Raw genomic sequence first — 16,770 nt, forward strand, 5'->3', positions numbered from 1 at the left:
GTAAAAGCCTGTAGGGGGATCGAGGGAATTAAGGGCAATTGTCGTTAGAATGCAGAGGAAATCTTGCATGAAATTACTGTTAGTGCTCTGTTGTCAAAGAGATTCCCAGCCTTCCACACTCTTGAGCAGCTTGGTTCCATTTTGTTCACTGAAGTATGAAGATAGAGGCAGGAGTAATGCAACTGAACTTAAAATAGGAAGCCATTAGGTTGGCCTGATGATAATGTTTGTCTCTGGCTGTGCTCAGAAAAGGATGTAGAACTCAAGGGACAAGGAATTAGTCCTGACTTGACCTCCAAACGAAACTGGAGACAGTGACAGCTCCCCCATTCATATCTCAATAATAGTTAAGTCAGTTTTTCCTTTCTTTTTTCTACCATTTGTAGCAGAGGTTGCACGTTTCTGTGAAGTATACATACCCACGCATTTCTAAAAGAGAAAAACCTCCTTTTTAAAGAATGGTCTAGTATTCTGAAACGTCTGCCTTGTATTTATTCTCAAAACAAGACTTGAAGCCATTCAGGAATTTTTTTCTTGATATGCAGAAGCAGATCTTAAGTGTGTGTTTGTGCGTGTGTGTGTAAGTGTCTTCTTAAAGCATATTTTAAAATTGAACTAAATTTGAACTTTGCAGTTCAACGATTCCATCAAAATTAGTACAAAAAGTGTACATTATGAAAAAAAGCATATATTGGTAGAAACATTAAAATGCATTGTTCTAAGAAATAAATAGATGGGCAAAAATGCACAGAATGGCTTGTATTAGAAGAGGCATGCATATTTTTTTCTAAAAAAGATGAGAAAAAACTAATAGATGGAGAAATGGGAAGAGGCTTTTTTTAAGAACTTAAGAAAAGTATATCATTTAAAGAAATGCTTATTTTTTTGAAATGGCTATCTCCAAATATTTTTTTAAAATTAATAACACAAAAGTGAAATAATATCACTTTAAATAATTCAAGGTAAATTGAATTAAAGACGGTAACAGAGAACTGTTCAAAACACCTGATTGCTCTCTGTCTCAGTTGACAGTAATAAGCATCACAAAACCCATATCCTCACATTTGTAGTCAGACTTGCTGTACATACATACAGAGGGCTTCTAAGGCTGGTTCACACAAGTGCATGCACGTTTAAGACTTCTATGCTCTTGAAAACATTGCCTGAGTTGGTGAGAGAAGATATGAGAATTGTGATGCCCCATTGGCTCATATAAGCTGTCATTTGATGTTGTGGCTGTTGATTGCTGTATGGCTGTCCAAACTTTTCTTGAATACTTCCACTGACAGCTTTGGGAAACAGGCTGATCCACTGCTTAAAGGCTCTCACAGTCAGAAAATGGCTCCTTATTTCAAGTTTGGATCTCTCACTGTAAAGCTTCCACCTGCTGGTTCTCATCTTACCCTCAGGTGTATAGAGAATGATTCCACCACACCCTCTTCCCCATGACATCTCCTCATGTATTGGAAGACAGCTATTGTGTCTCTCCTTAGCCTTCTCTTCTTTAGGCTGAACATACCAAGTTTCTTTAATCACTTTAAATTCCTTCCTATCTGCTCTAGGAGCTGTGAATCCAGGAGGATTCCCAAGTTGCAGGCTGAGTTTCTTTAACCCCATTGAGAATCAAGGTTGGGATTATCCTGGAATCAGTAGACTTCTGAATTAGCAATTAACTCTGTCTTGCTTGAGTTGAGCTTGAGCCTATTTCTCCCCATCCAGGCCCTGACAGCCTCCACCCATGGGTTAAGACTTCTATCACATCCCTCACTGAGTCTGGAGTTGTAATGGAAGGTATCTGCGAGGAGGAGACTGGTATGGGAGATCAAGGCTGTCAGGAGGGAGGGAGTGCATCCCAGAAAGGGGGACAAGGCAAGTGCTTTCTCAGTCTGCAGCAAGACCGTGAGAAGAAGAAGAGGTTTAGACTAGCCCCTCCCTAGAGTATCATGGGGTGTATCCACTAGTTGTTGTAGTGTAGAGTTAGTCTGGCGAGATTCTGTCTAGAGGGTGTAAGCAAATAAAGGGGTTGTACTGTACTGAACTGTTTCATCGTCGTTCTTGGGCTGAGCCTGAGGAGTGGATATAGCTGGGTATCGTTAGTATATTGATGATACCTCATCTCAAACAAGCAGATGACCTTTCCCAGATGACAGGATGTCAGAGTTTGCATAACTTGCAACTGCTGATTGATGCTTTTGGTTTAAGGGGGAGATGTGGCTTTAACAACATGGCAGAAAAAAGAGGTTGCCATGACATGTTTGTTCCATGGTCAGATGCAAGTGGGAAAAGCTTCCTGGTCTGTAACTGAATCCAGAGACTATCAGGGAATGTTAGGGCTTTAGGCTGAGAAGTTAAAAAAAACTCCCCAGAAGAAAGCTATGGCAACCCACATCCATACCATTTAGAAATCTAAATGGATGTGTCTGTGAAATCACTCCATGGCATCTTCACATTTACCAGGATCAACCAGTGAACTTTATTTTGCAGTAGAACATCTTTCACCTGCGTTGCAGAATTGACTTATCTGCTGCCTCCAGTTATGATGTTGCCTAATGGCTTTAAAAAGCGACAGGACAGTTTTATGGGGGATGGAGCTATCAGCATCCCAGAGTCACTTAGGTGAGATGGACAGCCATACCAATGGAATAAAGAAAGAAAGCAATAGTAAGAGTAGCCTCAGCGACTCTCTGGCAGTAAAGTTCTGAAACCCCGCTGTATATGGACCATCGGATAGGTATCAGAAGGGGGAAGGGTCTTCCCTTGTCGCCTGGATGTTCAGAATCATCTGACAGGATGCCCTTTGAAATGGGGTGCAGTTGCATCTGGGTCTCATTCTTTCTTGGAACTGGCCCACCCCTTTTTGCCCTCTTTCTTAAGATGTTTATTAAGTCAGCCAGCAGACTCTATTCCTGACCGATTTGCGATGCCCTGTCTGAAACAGCTGAAGCCAAATCCATGCGCTCCCCTGGCCAAGCCAGCTGCCTCAGCCAACTGGAGTAACTATCTTGCTGTAGGTTTCTTTCTACTTGAAGGCTGAAAGGGGAAAAAAATTACTGCCCAATTTAGCTGCTGGCAAGCTGCTACTTTTGCCCTCCCCCCGCCCTGTTCCCTGCCTGTTTGCCAAGCCAATCACTCCTAGCCAAAGGTGGGAGCTTTGTTTGCAGTCAGCAAGAGCAAGCTTCTTCAAAAAGGGTTTTGTCGCTTTTACCAAACTGCCTTTTCCACATACAAAATGTTTCCATGGAAAAATGCCCTCCTGGGCTGAACTTTTCTCATGAATCTCCACCTCTTTTCTTCTCCCTTTCAACTCAAGTGACAAGCTTGATATCATTATTATTGGCAACCAGAAGCCAGCAGACCAAGTTGGGAAGATCAAAGACCAGTCTTGGGACAGCTGAGGCCCAGCGAGAGATGAAGCTGCGTTGGATTTACTGTAAATTGCTCTGAGCTTCTGTTGGGATTTCAGTTTATAAAGGGAAATACCTTTTGTCTGATGCCAGTCTTAGCTTTTTCTTTTTGTGATCACAAAACCACTGATTGTAAGACAGCATATTTTGTCTCTCCATTAATCACTCTTCTATGTGCAGAAATAAAACTACAATACTTACAAGGACAGTATTGTCTATCTTTGGCACCCAGAAAATCTTAAAGTGATCTTTGTAAGATAAAAACTTGTTCTGTTTGGTTTTTCAGCTACAAAAGAGCAAGACATTAAATGTTATTTTCATATAGAGTCACAGTTTTCACTTATATATTCCTTTCTCAGGGTTACTAGCTCTTAAAATCATTGAAGTTATAACACATAATATGTTGGACTTTGCAATATATCTGTGTATAAGACTGAGTTTCTCAAGCTTTTTTATATTCTCTTAGAGGAGTCCATTTCCAAGAAAACATCCTTGAATATCTTACAAGGACAAAATTTCTCTTCCATTTCCAAAAGGTGACAAATGGCTGCTGGATGAATTAAGCTCTTGAACAAGAATCCTTTGCTTCTGCACGTTTTTCAAAAGAAGCCTTTCAGGTCCATTACGCTTTAAAAATTATTTTGGGCTCTTTCTTTTTCAACATTTGCTTATGATGTGGCCATGAATTTAATTATGCCTCCTTGCAAATCTCTTCCAAATGGCTACAAATGTAGTCTTGTGGTCAGAAGAATTAAGTCATGAGACAAACCAGCCTTGAGAATTGGACAGTAACCTCTGCCTTTTCAGGTGTGCTTGTGAATCCAGAGAAGAGGCTGGCTAAAGGAAAATGCACTCTGTGGTTATCCATTACTGAGATTGTGTATGCTGAGAAGGGGCGTTCAGAAGATTACCTTGATCTGTCACATCTGCCCTTCACAAAAGTGAACGCACACTTACAAACAGCCCAAAGTGGCACAGTTGGGGGTTGTACTATTTTAGCCTCCCAACAATCCCACAACAATGACAAGCTCAGGGAGTGACACTCCCTGATCTTCACCTCTGTGAAACCAGGTCTCCCTGAAGCAGGTCCAACCAGGCCTTTGAAACGACAAGTGGCGTATTTGCCAAGGCTGTACCTCAGTGGCATAGGCTCATCCTTTCGGGCTCTGTTCAGCCTAACTCTGCAGCCCAGTTTTGACCTGACTGCCCTTCCAAGGACACGTTTGAGTTAATATTTCAGAGTACTTCAGGTTGCTGTGATCCTGCTTTTTAGACCATATTTTCACAGCCCAACAGCAACCAACTGACAAATATAGAAAGTGTGAGCCACAGCAGGAACTTAGTTCAAAGATTTGTCCCTATAACATTCTTTTGGTAGTCATGATGGAACCAGGATCTCTAGATTTCAATCTTCTAATATTTCCTTTAGGAGTTTCTCTGTTTGTTTTTGCGATTAAAACTTTGCAAAGTTTGGCTTTGGAGTATTTAAAGATTCAAGCAACAACCACATTGTATCCCCTGACAGACTTCTTCTATTAGTGTATTAATTTAAGCTGCAGTACTGGCTCCCAGAAACACACCCATCTGCAGCATCGGTTACTGGCTTTTGCTGTTTTTCCACCTTTCCTGATGCTACATTTTGTGGCTGCATTCAAACAATACATTTCAATATAATGAATCTGTTTGGCTTTGGTTTAAGTTTTTGTGTGGATCCAAGCATCGTGATTTGTAAAACATGTTTTATAGTTTAATATGTTCACGATCTCAACTAATTGGGGTTTGTTTAACTCTGTTTAAATAGTTCATAGCTTAAATATTGAACCATGGTTTTTGAACCATGGTTTGTTTTACAAGCTAAAGTGGACTGGCTTATCCATAACACCAAGCCTTAAACTGTGGTTTATAAAACACAGCGGCTGGATTCACACATTTATTTGCTAGTATTGCACCATGGTTTAGCAGCAGCTAATCTCAAGCATGCATGCCTTATTTTCCCTTTCCCTCTTCATCCTCCCCTTTCCTTACTTTTTTCTGGGTTATTGTTGAATCTAGATACTAGTTTCCTGCAACCCTAGTTTGGAATCCTGATGTTTGGGCAAAGTTTAATTTAAGAAAACCATGCTCAGATGTGGCAACAGACTCTGGTTTACTGTGAATCAAGTAGGAAAGTTTGAAATCATGGCCTGTAAGAGGAAGCAGTAGAAGGAACCATGATGGTTGTGTCTGCTTGTTGATGTACCTCTTTTTGTGGCCCATGAAGCTACCTCTGACTACTGTTACTGAAAATTAGTGACAATTTCTTACAATTTTGAAATAGGAAACACTTTAAAGCTGTAATGCAAACCGTACAATAGGCTTAACAAAGTTTTTAAAACTTTACAAATCCCCAACTCCTCTCACAATTTTTTTTTTTAAAAAAAGCTCTATCCTCTGCATATTGCTATGCCGAACGTAGCCTTGGGCTCCCCAGAAATGTAAAGGGTTACCCCCTGTTATCAGAAGGTTGCCTGTCTTATTCTCACAGAACAGAAGCACTTGCAGAAACGCTTATCGTTATGAGTCACCATCCAAAGTTATGGCATGTTGTTTGGCACATGATGCTTTATTTTTGCACACACAGATCGTCACTTGATCTGTAGGCTCCTGAAACGATGAACGTGCATATATGAAGCAGCCCCACGGTGCACCTTAATTGAAGAATACTGCTCTCCATGGTTGTATCAGTTGGGTCCTACTTCAGAAGTCAGTGATCGGCCCAGCAGTATTTCTTAGGGCTGTGTGAAGATGAGTTTGGAGATTCAGATTCAGTCATCATATCATACACCTTCCAATCAATTTGACCAGTGTAGATGTTTTTGTGCCCACATGTATGAATTTTTAAGACCCAAATCAGACCGCTTCAGATCAGCCTGATTCAGGTTATTCAGTTCCACTTGATTCAGACACCCAAATCAGAGTAGATTTATTTTTCCGTATCAAATCAGGGACTGAAATTAGATCAGCTTGATGATCTGATTCAAACTAGACTGGACCAGATTTGTGCAGGCCTATTCTTCTACAGTGAGCTATCATAGGAGCCTATTTATAACCAGACTGTTCTCCTAATTAGGACTAGGACAATATTGCCATTGTCTTTATGAAGGTGGAAGGACAGAATGAAAATGGAAGATTGTGATAGGGTGGCAAACAATGAAGCAGAGGTGGAGAGTTTTTTTGCAGTGAAGGTCTCATGTGTCTTATTGATTGTTGGGAGGTTTAGAAGAACAGAGGTCACTGCAGTGACATCAAAACATCCTGGAAGAAAGGGAATTGGGATTTTGCTCCCCCCCCCCTTTTTTTTGCCTTTTGGTGATATCGGGGTTTGGGGAGTATAATTTTTAACATGAATAATATTTCAAATAGTAGTTAAGTATTTGAAAGATATCTGATATCTGTTTCCTTTGGTTCCTGACAAAGACTGACAGCACACATATGATAAACCCTGAGGACTGCCAAAAGTGGATTGGGGGGGCACATATAACCTGCAGGCTCCAAATTGCCTGCTTCTGCAATACACTTTGATGTGTCTGCTGCATTAATATATCATTCTCTTTGTTTTTCTGTCTCTTCCAGCTTGATCCTGAAAATACTGGTTATATCAGCACTGAGAAATTTCGGAACCTCCTCCAAAGACATGGCTCTGAACTGGATCCACATAAACTGGAAGTGCTTTTGGCCTTGGCAGACAACAACTCTGATGGGAAGATTTGTTACCAAGACTTTGTCAACTTGGTAAGTGATTCTCTAGCTGACAGAGGAGAAAATGGATATATGTGTGAAAGCATGCGTGTCTGCAAATACTTGGGAAAGTAAAGGAAAGGCACAGGAGCCTAGTGAGAAGGGAATAAGGGAGGCATTGGTAGACTAATCAACATAGGAGCCAACCAGCAAGGCTTGCTTTCCCTGCATAGATTGAAAGGGCGAGAAGGAAGGGGATGACCAATCAGATTCTGTGATTGTTGTAGGCCAGACTAAGTGCCAGCCTACTGCAATCTGGAATGGAATTCTTAAAGTTGGCTTTGGGAACAGCCAGCAGCATCACAGGAGAGAAGCAGGTTAGGTTGCTATGCAGAATTGCCCTGGAGCTTAGAAACCCTTCCCATGCAATATTTTGGTGCCTGCCCAGGTAGGCATGTATAATTTGTTTGTTTATGCATTTATTTATTCAGTGCATTTATTCAGTTTACCAAGTAGAGATACATTTCCCAGCATGTAGGGTTACGAAAATAATCTTTATGCTCCTTTCTCATCAGTATGTTTGTATTCCTACTTTCTAGAAACACAAATGACCTTAGCTGGAGTTTTGGGATTTCCAGCCATTTTGAAAATAGAATTATTTTAAGCACATCTGTGGTCAGCCCTTGGTTGTCCTTTTTCCAAAACTGAATTATTCCAAAACACAATTCAGTTTTGGAAAAAGGCCCAGTCATACCACAAACAGTCTCTTTCTCTTCCTGTTTTGAGCAGGAGAAAAACCAAGGGAAGGAAAAGGAGAAAAATTTAAGAGGGGGCAGAGAAAAATTAAATTGAAAAAACAAAAAACAGTTGTGGTCCCCTGCTTTAGAGTGAAATGAAAGATGAGCCCACAGTGTGGGAAAGTTGAAGATTGATGGAGTTAAGACAGCTGAGCTGCTTTAGAATGTGCACACCAACCCAGGGGGGTTCTTTTAACTGGATGGCAAGGGAAGGAGCAGAGAAGACTAAAAAATGCATTCAGCAAGGCCAAAAGGCAGAGCAGAAGCAAGCCATCTTGCAGTGCATGCTTGTAGATCAATTTCAAACCTTTGATGTGATGTGGAAACTGGCCTAACCCCCAAGTAAATATTTTGGCAAATGACTATTTGTGTCCTACATAGGAAATTGTTGCTTTGATTTCCAAAACTCATGACTTTTTAAAAACGATGCTAAAGGTACACTATCTTCTCTAGAAGGAGCTGAATTATGTTGACAAAGCTCTACATGTAGTTCCTTGGTATTCTTCCTCTCTATTTACTATCTTTGGCTACCTCATTGGCTTCTGAACAAGATTGCACTTGGTGGATTTATAAAGATCCTCCTCATGGTGAAGAAGTGTTGCTTTGGCAGTCTGTTTCCCATCATTCCCAAACTCCATCTATACACAAGCAGGTCACAATATCCCAAAGCACATCAGTCTCATTCCTGTAACCATCTCTAGTGCCCTCGTATTCTGTCCTCAGCATAGGTATATAAATGCTGAAGCATCTTGAACACCAGTGAAAAAGACCCTCAACCCTTCTGATGAAAAGGTACTTTGCCACCACTGTTTCCATTCTTTCTCTGGTTGTTTTTCACTTCCTATTTTCTCTGTTACAAAACACTTTTTCTTTCTTTCAATCTCTAGTTCTGTTCAGATCCATTTAACAGCTTTCTGGAGGCCAAGGAGACTTCAATATATTCATGCTCAGTAAATATTTCTCTTTGTCATGGAGTTTCTGTGGATCATCTCTGTTCCAAAGCTTCCACTGAGCCAAACAATCTACAGGGCACTACTATTAGCAACACCGCATTGCATTGTAAGCCCAAGTGTGATGAGCACATCCAGGTGTAATCTCATATGCCTTCTAAGTGGTTTCCCACACATAGTGAACAGCAACTGCAGCAAAACTTGCGGCTTTAGGGTTTACTGAAATGAATCGGGAGCACTGCTAAAACCGAATTGCAGTCTTCCTAAGTCTGCTGCCTTCCAGATGTTTTGAATTCCCCATAAATTCTGGTGTTCCCTAGACCATCAGGATCTTTGACATGAAATGTGGATAAGCATAGATTCTTCATCTCTAAACTCCAGAAGTTAATTGCTTTTCATAACAACCTGTCTCTCTATGTGTGATTTGAAGTGCAAGTGTATCCTTTAAGAAGGTGACCCACAGCACTGAGTAATTTTCTGACTTGCTGGACATAAATGGACATAAAAAATGGAACAATTTGCTAAGGGGCAACCTTTCACTGATTTCAGATTCCCATAACGTTGAAATTCCATTCTGTATCTCTTAGTTCTACCACAGATGCTACTCTGCTTAGGGTTAAATAGGTAGCACATAACTAGCCAAGTTTATTGCTTTTATTGATTTTCTTTCAAATTCCTTAAGTACAATTTTTGCCTTCCCTTGTTCTTCTATTTTGCTTGTTTATCCCCTGAATGAACTTTACACAATTGTCCAATTGACTGTAATGATTTTAAAATAATACCTTCTCTAAACTATCCCCTAAACTATTTGTGCAAGATTTCAGGATTGCTAAGCTCCCCTTGTGTTCTTTGCATTTTCACAAGATTTTGTTAAATTCAGTCTTAGGTTTTAGGCATGAAAATCTAGCACAACTTTTCTTTTAATTTTATTTCTAGAACTGAACTGAAGATAGAGGAATGCCTGCTATTAGGGCACCAAATCTCTCCAACTAGCTATACATCATGGGTATGGATTCGCTTGTAATATCTGGTGTGGTAGTTCCTTTCTGTGATTTTCTGTGGGTTTGGAAATTAAGCTGAGTTGGGTCTGGTTACCACTTGGATGGGAGATTACCAGGAAATACCATGTATTCTAGATTAGGAAATCAAAATATCCTGGAAGAAAACAGTAGTAAACCACTTCCATACCCAAACCTCAAAGACTGAAAAAATGAATTTACTGTCAGCTTTTGAAACAGCTCTTTATTGACATAACAGAAAGATTGATCAACCCAACTCTTCGTAGATAGGGTTTAATTTGTCCTTTAAAAAAAGAATCACTTTTATGTATCTATTTTAGTATATACATACATGTGTGTGTTTGCTGGATTTTCTTTTTTGGGGTTTGTTTGTTTGTTTGTTTGTTTCAGTCACACAAACATGCTTTTTTTAAAAATATATTTTTGCACCTATGCCAAAAAATCTCACAAAGGCTTTTCCCCATGAGGACAGCAAAAATAATAGTTACATAACTAACAGTTTGCTGAAGTTTCGTGATACTGAAGACCATCTGCCTAAGGCACGTGCCTCATTCTGCCCTAACCCCATATCCTTAGAATGCAGTAACTGACTCAGTAACTGTGATTAATCCATTTGCTTTCTAAGACTGTAGCAGTGAAACTGGAGAGTGAGGGGGAGGAAAGCATCACTCGTCACATCTGTCTTGTCTGAACAGTGCACAAGTGTGACTGTATGTTTCCATCAGTATTCATGAAAGAATCACAAGAACTAACTGAATTGTTAAAAAATATTGATAACAGAATTCAAAGCATTTAAAAAATGCTCACACGACTTTGATAGCTTGTTGCACAACTAGAGGAACATCTAAGGCTGTTTGACTGATGAGCTTAGAGCTACCAGTGGAGAAAAGGTGTGGTTGTTGTTTAGTCGTTAAGTCGTGTCCGACTCTTCGTGACCCCATGAACCATATTGCGCCAGGCCTTCCTGTCCTTCACTGCCTCCCTGAGTTTGCTCAGTTTCATGCTCATTGCTTCAGTGATGCTATCTAACCATCTCATCCTCTGCCGTCCTCTTCTCCTTTTGCCTTCAATCTTTCCCAGCATCAGGGTCTTCTCCAAAGAGATCTCTCTTCGCATTAGGTGACCAAAATATCTGAGCTTGAGCTTCATTATCGATCCTTCCAATGAGCAATCAGGGTTGATTTCCTTTAAGATTGACTGGTTTGACCTCCTAGCAGTCCAGGGGACTCTCAAGAGTCTTCTCCAGCACCACAGTTCAAAGGCATCAATTCTTCGGCGCTCGGCCTTTTTTATGGTCCAGCTCTCACAGCCATACATTACTACTGGAAAAACCATAGCTTTGACTATGCGGATCTTTGTTGGCAAGGTGACGTCTCTGCTTTTTAATATGCTATCTAGGCTTGCCATAGCTTTCCTCCCAAGGAGCAAGCGTCTTTTAATTTCATGGCTGCTGTCTCCGTCTGCGGTGATCTTGGAGCCCAAATAAATGAAGTCTGTTACTGCTTCCATTTCTACCCCTTCTATTTGCCAGGAATTGATGGGTCCAGATGCCATGATCTTAGTTTTTTTAATGTTGAGTTTCAAGCCAGCTTTTGCACTCTCCTCTTTCACCCTCATCAAGAGGCTCTTTAGTTCTTCTTCACTTTCTGCCATTAGGGTGGTATCGTCCGCATATCTGAGGTTGTTGATGATTCTCCCTGCAATCTTAATTCCGGCTTGTGATTCTTCCAGCCTGGCATTTCTCATGATGTACTCTGCATATAGGTTAAATAAGCAGGGTGACAGTATACAGCCTTGTCGTACACCTTTCCCTATTTTGAACCAATCGGTTGTTCCATGACCGGTTCTAACTGTTGCTTCTTGGCCCGCATACAGATTTCTCAGGAGACAGGTAAGGTGGTCTGGTACTCCCATCTCTTTAAGAATTTGCCACAGTTTGTTGTGATCCACACAATCAAAGGCTTTTGCATAGTCAATGAAGCAGAAGTAGATATTTTTCTGGAACTCTCGTGCTTTCTCCATGATCCAGCGAATGTTGGCGATTTGATCTCTAGTTCCTCTGCCTCTTCGAAACCCAGCTTGTACATCCGGTAGTTCTCGGTTCATGTATTGCTGAAGCCTAGCTTGTAGGATTTTGAGCATAACCTTGCTAGCATGTGAAATGAGTGCAATTGTGCGATAGTTTGAGCATTCTTTGGCGTTGCCCTTCTTTGGAATTGGAACGTAAACTGACCTTTTCCAATCCCGTGGCCACTGTTGCGTTTTCCAAACTTGCTGGCATATTGAGTGCAGCACTTTAACACCATCATCTTTTAGTATTTTAAATAACTCAGCTGGAATACTGTCATCTCCACTAGCTTTGTTGTTAGCAATGCTTCCTAAGGCCCACTTGACTTCACTCTCTAGGATGTCTGGCTCAAGGTCAGTGATCACACCAGCGTGGACATCAGGGACATTAAGATCTTTCTTGTATAGTTCTTCTGTGTATTCTTGCCACCTCTTCTTAATCTCTTCTGCTTCTGTTAGGTCCCTGCCTTTTTTGTCCTTTATCATGCCCATCTTTGCACTAAACGTTCCTTTCATATCTCCAATTTTCTTGTAGAGATCTCTAGTCTTCCCCATTCTATTGTTTTCCTCGATTTCTTTGCATTGTTCATTTAAGAAGGCCTTCTTATCTCTCCTGGCTATTCTCTGGAAATCTGCATTCAGTTGCTTATATCTTTCCCTTTCACCCTTGCTTTTCGCATTCCTTCTTTCCACAGCTATTTGTAAAGCCTCATCAGACAGCCATTTTGCTTTCTTGCATTTCTTTTTCTTTGGGATGGTTTTAGTTGCTGCCTCCTGTACAATGTTACGGACCTCCGTCCATAGTTCTTCAGGCACTCTGTCTACCAAATCTAATCCTCTAAATCTATTCATCACCTTCACTGTGTACTCACAAGGAATATGATCTAAGTCATACCTGAGTGGTCTAGTGGTTTTCCCTACATTCTTCAATTTAAGCCTAAATTTTGCAGTAAGAAGCTCATGATCTGAGCCACAGTCAGCTCCTGGTCTTGTTTTTGCTGTCTGTATAGAGCTTCTCCATCTTTGGCTGCAAAGTATATAATCAATCTGGTTTCGGTATTGACCATCTGGTGATGTCCATGTGTAGAGTCGTCTCTTGTGTTGTTGGAAAAGAGTGTTTGCTATGACTAGCTTGTTCTCTTGACAGAACTCTATTAGCCTTTGCCCTGCTTCATTTTGTACTCCAAGGCCAAACTTGCCTGTTATTCCGATTACTCCTTGACTTCCTACTTTAGCATTCCAATCCCCTATGATGAAAAGGACATCTTTTGTTGGTGCTAGTTCTAGAAGGTGTTGTAGGTCTTCATAGAAGCGGTCAACTTCAGCTTCTTCAGCATCAGTGGTTGGGGCATAGACTTGGATGACTGTGATATTGAATGGTTTGCCTTGGATACGCACTGAGATCATTCTGTCGTTTTTGAGGTTGTACCCCATTACTGCCTTTCCCACTCTCTTATTGACTATGAGTGCAACTCCATTTCTTCTAAGGGTTTCTTGGCCACAGTAGTAGATATAATGGTCACCCGAATTAAATTCACCCATTCCCGTCCATTTCAGTTCGCTGATTCCCAAGATGTCGACGTTCAATCTTGTCATCTCATATTTGACCACATCCAGCTTGCCTTGGTTCATAGATCTTACATTCCAGGTACCTATACAATATTGTTCTTTACAGCATCGGACCTTCTTTTCGCTTCCAGATACATCCACAGCTGAACGTCCTTTCGGCTTTGGCCCAGCCGCTTCACTCTTTCTGGAGCTACTTGGAAATGTCCTCCGCTCTTCCCCAGTAGCATATTGGACACCTTCCGACCTGAGGGGCTCATCTTCCGGCGTCATATCTTTTAGCCTTTTAACATTGTCCATGGGGTTTTCTTGGCAAGGATACTGGAGTGGGTTGCCATTTCCTTCTCCAGTGGACCACATTTTGTCAGAACTCTCTGTCATGACCTGTCCGTCTTGGGTGGCCCTGCACGGTATAGCTCATGGCTTCACTGAGTTACGCAAGCCCCTTCGCCACGACAAGGCAGTGATCCATGAAGGGGAAAGGTGTGGTATCAACAGCCTAATCATTGGGAGCAATGCCTGCTTTTGATGTCTTCTTCTCCAAGTCATAGCTTTAGAATGGTAGGGAGTAAGTTGGAGGTACCTACCGAAGGGGGTAGCTTAGAATGCCTTTTACCCATTAGAGTTGGTTTGTCAATCACCTATTACTGCTAGATAGAAGTGTAGCTGCTGACGAAGTACACTCTCTTGTGGCTTCTTCCTTGAAGATCAGTTGTAAAGTTTGATTGGAAGAGGAAATTATTACCTGGATATCAAGTTCTTTGGAGCCATGTTCAAGTAGGGCTTTTGTACCTTCAAAGCCTGTGGATTCCAAATATCTCAAGGAAACCTTTTCTACTGTAATCTCTCTTTAGTTTGGAACTATTTTGAAACAAATGTAAATCAATGAAGTTTCACTTTGTTTTTTATTAAGCTGCTTCCCCATCTAGCTGAAGAATTGTTTATTTGTTCTTGTATGCTCTGACACGGATGACATCTACATGTAATTAACGTAGTCTTCCCCAACTTGGGCACCTTCTGGCCATCTGGAGTTCAGCTCCCAGAATTCTCATCAGTGGCCATGCTATTTGGAGAATTCTTTCCGGGAGTTAGAGGCCATGTCTACATGGCGCCTAGGTTGAGGAAGACTGGACTAATGTCTCAGTCTCTGATCTCAAGTCTGATTTTGCACTGCAAATTTCATCACTGAAACATCTGGTTTAATTTTTAAACTTCCTTGCTTCTTCCCACCCTCCTGTTTTTATAGCATGTTGCTTGGTGAAAGATTCTTGAGGGTTCTAAAATATCACAGCTTTCTGTGATATTTTGGTTGGTCCTAACAAGGACATTAAATATCCAGCTGTGGAATTTTCCCCTATGAACCAGCATGACCATGACTGCTGTTAATGGCAATAAGTAGGACACTCTGTCCAGTTTAGAAATGAGAATGTAGGAAGCGGGATGTTGAATATGCAGAACTAAGACGTAGCATAGCTATTGTCTGGCATCATCATCAATGTCTCTTTTCCTTATTTCCCAGGAAAGGAAAATAAATAAAAATGTTGAAAGCTTGCATAGCAACTGCATTAGAGGACAGGTTTATCTTCTGCATGCAAGAGCCTTATGCTGGGCCCAGGGATGCAATTTTCAGAAGCATATTTTTAGAACAACATTCTATTTTGTCTTAAAAACATACCAGCGTTGAGTGGGGAGAACGTCTCTGAAGAGTTGAGCCATTATGTCTACGACTTCTTTCTCTACTGTTTCTTATCCTAATCAAATTTGAGGGGTCCCTGGACAGATTCAGTATGCCATGTCAGGATGGGGGGAGGGGGGGTTAGAAAGGGTAATTCCAAAAAAATCCTATATTTCTGGAATCTCTCAAAACTCTTTTAGAAGTATTGTCACTTGGGCATTTCTTTGGATAAAAAGGGAAAGTTCCTTAACTCCTGGTGACTTCCATGCGGTTTTCTTGTCAACAATACAGAAATAGTTTGCCACTACAGCATCTTGGTCCAGGTTTTGTTTCAGCTTCCCAGTCTGGTCTCCACACCCCTGGAGGTCCCCATTCAGGAAATGGGCCAATCCTGTTTAGCTTCCAAGCCCAGTGAAAATTGGCCAGGTGCTGACCCTTGCTGGGAGAGCCTTTTTCAAATGCTTTGCCTCAAATTAATCAATCATCTAATTAATTGGCTTTTGCAGTTTTGTTCTCTATCCTTTGGATTTAGCCAGGCTGTAAATTAAAATAAAATAAGAATGTCATTCAAGATTGGCTGACAGGGCTATTCTCTTCTGAGCCAAACCCAGTAAATGGATTGGAACTGATTAATATGGCAAGATATCCCTCTAATGGGTATGGTTGGGTGATTACACATTTTTAGGGTGAGCAATTGATATTACAGCCAACACTGAATTGCATTGTTTGTTTTTAATATTTAATTTTTATTGAAATTTTTTCACAGAAATAAGATGTACATGAAATAATATAAAGTAAGAATAAAGAAAAGGAAATATGTGAAGTAAGAAAATAGAGTTTAGAAAGAAATACAAATAGAAAAAAGAAAATATATATAAAGAAGTGACTTCCAATCTTCATTACAGTAGTTACAGTCTTATTCTCATTCCTCCCTCTATAAGGTTACATATTCTTCCCATATTCAACCTTTTTCAATCAGCAAATCCATAAATCACCAATTCATTTTTCCCCCATTTTCAGCAAAAAGTCCATAAGAGGTTTCCAGTCTCTGATAATAGTACTTGTTGTCTTATCCCTGATCAAACAGGTCAATTTTGCCATTTCTGCCAATTTCAGAATCTTTACAATCCATTCCTCCATTGTGGGTATTTCACAATTTTTCCATTTTTAACTTCCGTGGGTGGTATGGCTAACTGAAGATGGCTCTGTGAAAGTGGAGCTGACCAAGAAACCAACTTCAGAGACCAAGAAACTGGTGAGTAGGTTGGTTCCTTGGAACCTCTCCTAATAGAGGACGGGAGATCACCCACTTGTGCTCTGGACAGCTCCTCCCTGCAAACAGACTGCAGGACAGAGGTTTTCCATGGTTTTGAGTGCCAGGAGACGATGGGATTAGCCATCTTGCTCACAACTACGGCAGAGCCTTTTAAAGGACACTAAGTTTGCAAACCTCACTTTCTAATCACTTTCAGAAATTGCTCAATAACTACTTCTAAGCTATTAGAGACCTTTGGAATGACAAGTTTGAAAATGCTGGGTCAGTGTGCCTTTAATCCTCAATGAAAGAAAACTTTA

The 16,770-nt window shown here is 40.8% G+C and overlaps 1 protein-coding gene across 2 annotated transcripts in view; it reads left to right on the top strand.

The window, feature by feature from the left end:
* RHBDL3 (rhomboid like 3) overlaps positions 1 to 16,770 on the top strand; it is a 133,600-nt gene that overhangs the window by 49,475 nt on the left and 67,355 nt on the right. For both annotated transcript variants that reach the window (XM_088138220.1, XM_088138221.1), the window contains one exon: positions 7,017 to 7,175. In XM_088138220.1, coding sequence (XP_087994346.1) covers positions 7,017 to 7,175 — 159 coding nt within the window. The remainder of the gene's footprint in view (positions 1 to 7,016; positions 7,176 to 16,770) is intronic.

Source organism: Python bivittatus, unplaced genomic scaffold, assembly GCF_059951505.1.
Source record: "Python bivittatus isolate LINGU-HERP-01145 unplaced genomic scaffold, Pbiv_v1 ctg000220_np1212, whole genome shotgun sequence".
Lineage (NCBI taxonomy): Eukaryota > Metazoa > Chordata > Lepidosauria > Squamata > Pythonidae > Python > Python bivittatus.